Below are 2730 nucleotides of genomic sequence, written 5' to 3'. Positions count from 1 at the left end.
CGTGTATAAAGCTGAATGTCTCTTGTCTACAGAACGGGCTGATTTCCAGGGGTTCAGAAGGCCTCATTGACCCATCAGATACGGTGGGAGTTGGTACAGAGAGGGATTTGCCTGCCTGCGTGGACGGGATCCCGGTCCTGCTCTCCCTTCCTCGCAGGAGCTGCAGGGGGGCAGCACGAGCGTCCCTCTTCTGAGGCGGGGTGTCACAGGGACCCCTTGGCCGGTCACTGGGAACTTTTATGCTGTGTCCTGGGCTTCTCATTTCCAGATCAGATTTTTTTTCAAACCTCACAGAAGTACTTTCTTGCACAGACTGAGGGGTATGGGCTGCAGGAAGCTGAGCACTGGTCTTACTCTTTTGCAGGACGATGATTCCCGTGACCGAGTTTCGCCAGTTCTCGGAGCAGCAGCCGGCGTTCAGGGTGCTGAAGCCATGGTGGGATGTGTTCACAGACTATCTCTCCGTCGCCATGCTGATGATCGGCGTGTTTGGGTGCACATTACAGGTAAATCAAACAGGATGGAGGCGAGGCAGGTGCTCTCAGGGGTGCTGAAAGAACATCGCAAACAAGGTCCTCGGGAGGATGGTGTCACGTCTTGTTTTATCTCTTGGGTTCACCATGAACAAAGCAAAAATTTGCTGGGCCTGGGATTAAAGCTATTTAGGTAGCAACATCAAATAACACAGACCAGACTTGTAGCAGCTGTAAATCAGCAAAGTTGCGCTAGAGTTGATGGAGCGGTGCCAGCTAAGATAAGAGCTGTTGGTTTGGCTCGTGCCTGGATGCCTGTTCTCACCACAGTTGGACCTAACAAAAGAGATGATCGACTTAAGTTCTTATTCATTACCATTTTTCTGTTTCGAAGTCTGAAAAATGTAATTTTGTAATTTCTGTTTTTCTTGATTTGGCAAATGTTAATATTCTTTCCGTTTCTATCATAGAATCATTTAGGTTGGAAAAGACCTGTAAGGTCATCAAGTCCAACTATTAACCTAACCCTGCCATCCCACCACTAAACCATGTCCCTAAGCACCACAGCTACATGGCTTTTAAATCCCCCCAGGGATGGGGACTCGACCCCTTCCCTGGGCAGCCCCTTCCAGTGCTTGACAGCCCTTTTGGGGAAGAAATATTTCCTAATGTCCAACCTAAACCTGCCCTGGCACAACTTGAGGCCATTTCCCCTCATCCCATCGCCCACTACTTGGGAACAGAGACTGACCCCCCCTGGGTCCCCCCTCCTGTCAGGCAGTTGTAGGGAGCAATAAGGTCTCCCCCCAGTCTCCTTTTTTCTGGGCAATGCTCTGTCCTTCAAAGAGATTTGAAATGAATGTGCTTATTTTATTACCACAACTAATATTATGCCTCTTCCATTCCAAAGCATCTCTGAGGATGCTTGCCTGCAAATGATTGACACTACTGTCAATCACTGTTAGTTACATTTTGCTAAAGAACCAAAAGCTGAAAAGAAATGGAAAGTACTGTTTGGGGTGGACTCCACAAAAATAGAAAGTTATAGTACTAGTTCAAACATGGATCTTGTGTTTCTTGGCATGACTTAGAAATGGAGCTAAAGGGACACATTGACAGAGCTCGTATTTCAGGGGTATTTGCTCTCTTACATGGCACAAGATTTTCACATACTATGTCCTAAGTTCCATGGGAAATCAACTGTAGTTTAGCCCATATTCTCCAATTTCAAGTGTTTTCCGTTGAAAAGATATGATGTCCATGTTTGAAAATCTCTTTATATAGGGCTGAATTCTGCATCAGTAGCTAAGTGTTTGCTTAAGCACACAACGTAGAACACCTATTATTTTTAAGTTTACCTGCTTGGTTGGATGAAGCACACTGGAAAATAATGTGTGGAAATACTGCAAATAGCAGGTGATTTTTTTTTTTTTAATCCAACTTACTGCCAGAGTCATGAATCCAGGGTGTAAGTAATGGTGTGTATCAGAATAGCATTAACAGCCAAAGATTAACTGCGGGAGTTTTTGACGTGTCAACAGTTATGGCACTGATATGTTCAAAACACATGTGGTCTCGTCTCAGCATCTCCCTGCACCAGGGTGGATCATCAAGGAGGATCTGGTATTGGTAGCTCTTGGTGCATACCCTATACTTAGTGCCATGATGTCAAAGGATACATCTACACTGCACACACATTCTTAGGTTGGGCTAACCCCAGTTAGTCATTCAGGGCAAATAACAGAGCTCCTTGGCTTATCATGTGGATTAGCATTTTAAGTTCAGACCTATAGGGAGCCTTGCACTGAACCGACACTGTTATCCCAAGTTAAACCAGAGGTGATCTGACCTCAGTTTGCCAACATGGATGGCCAGCCCAAATTAAGGAAGTTGCTTATTTTTGCATTATAGACAGACTCAAGGACTGAGCTACTTTTTCTCCCACAGGTGTGTGGTATGAGGACATAGGTATGTGTATGAGAAACTGAATAAAAGTGATGTCCATGCGCACACGCACGCAAAGGCCGTCAGTTCTCCCTTATCCCTATCTGTCTTTATTAAGACTGAAGATTAATAATGTCCCAGCATAGATATGCCCACATTAGCTCTTTGTCAGCCGTTTTCAGTGTGATGAGCCATCACAGCGTGAGTGTACAGCCACATGAATGCAGTTATGCTGCTTTCAAGCCTAAGCTATCTCTGAACATGGTGTAGCCAGGATGAATACACCTGGCAAGAGCACTCTGCCTCTGGGGAG

General features: G+C 45.5%; 1 protein-coding gene across 1 annotated transcript in view; it reads left to right on the top strand.

Moving 5' to 3' along the window:
- Positions 1-367: 367 nt before the first annotated feature.
- Positions 368-2730, top strand: part of LRRC8C (leucine rich repeat containing 8 VRAC subunit C) — a 5028-nt gene continuing 2665 nt past the window's right edge. Inside the window, exon 1 of the mRNA XM_009635078.2 lies at positions 368-506. Within this exon, the coding sequence (XP_009633373.1) occupies positions 369-506 (138 nt within the window). The 5' untranslated portion in view covers position 368. The remainder of the gene's footprint in view (positions 507-2730) is intronic.

The sequence above is a fragment of the Egretta garzetta genome, unplaced genomic scaffold (genome assembly GCF_000687185.1).
Source record: "Egretta garzetta isolate BGI_Z169 unplaced genomic scaffold, ASM68718v1 scaffold43, whole genome shotgun sequence".
Lineage (NCBI taxonomy): Eukaryota > Metazoa > Chordata > Aves > Pelecaniformes > Ardeidae > Egretta > Egretta garzetta.
This window is presented reverse-complemented; position numbering and strand designations above follow the sequence as displayed.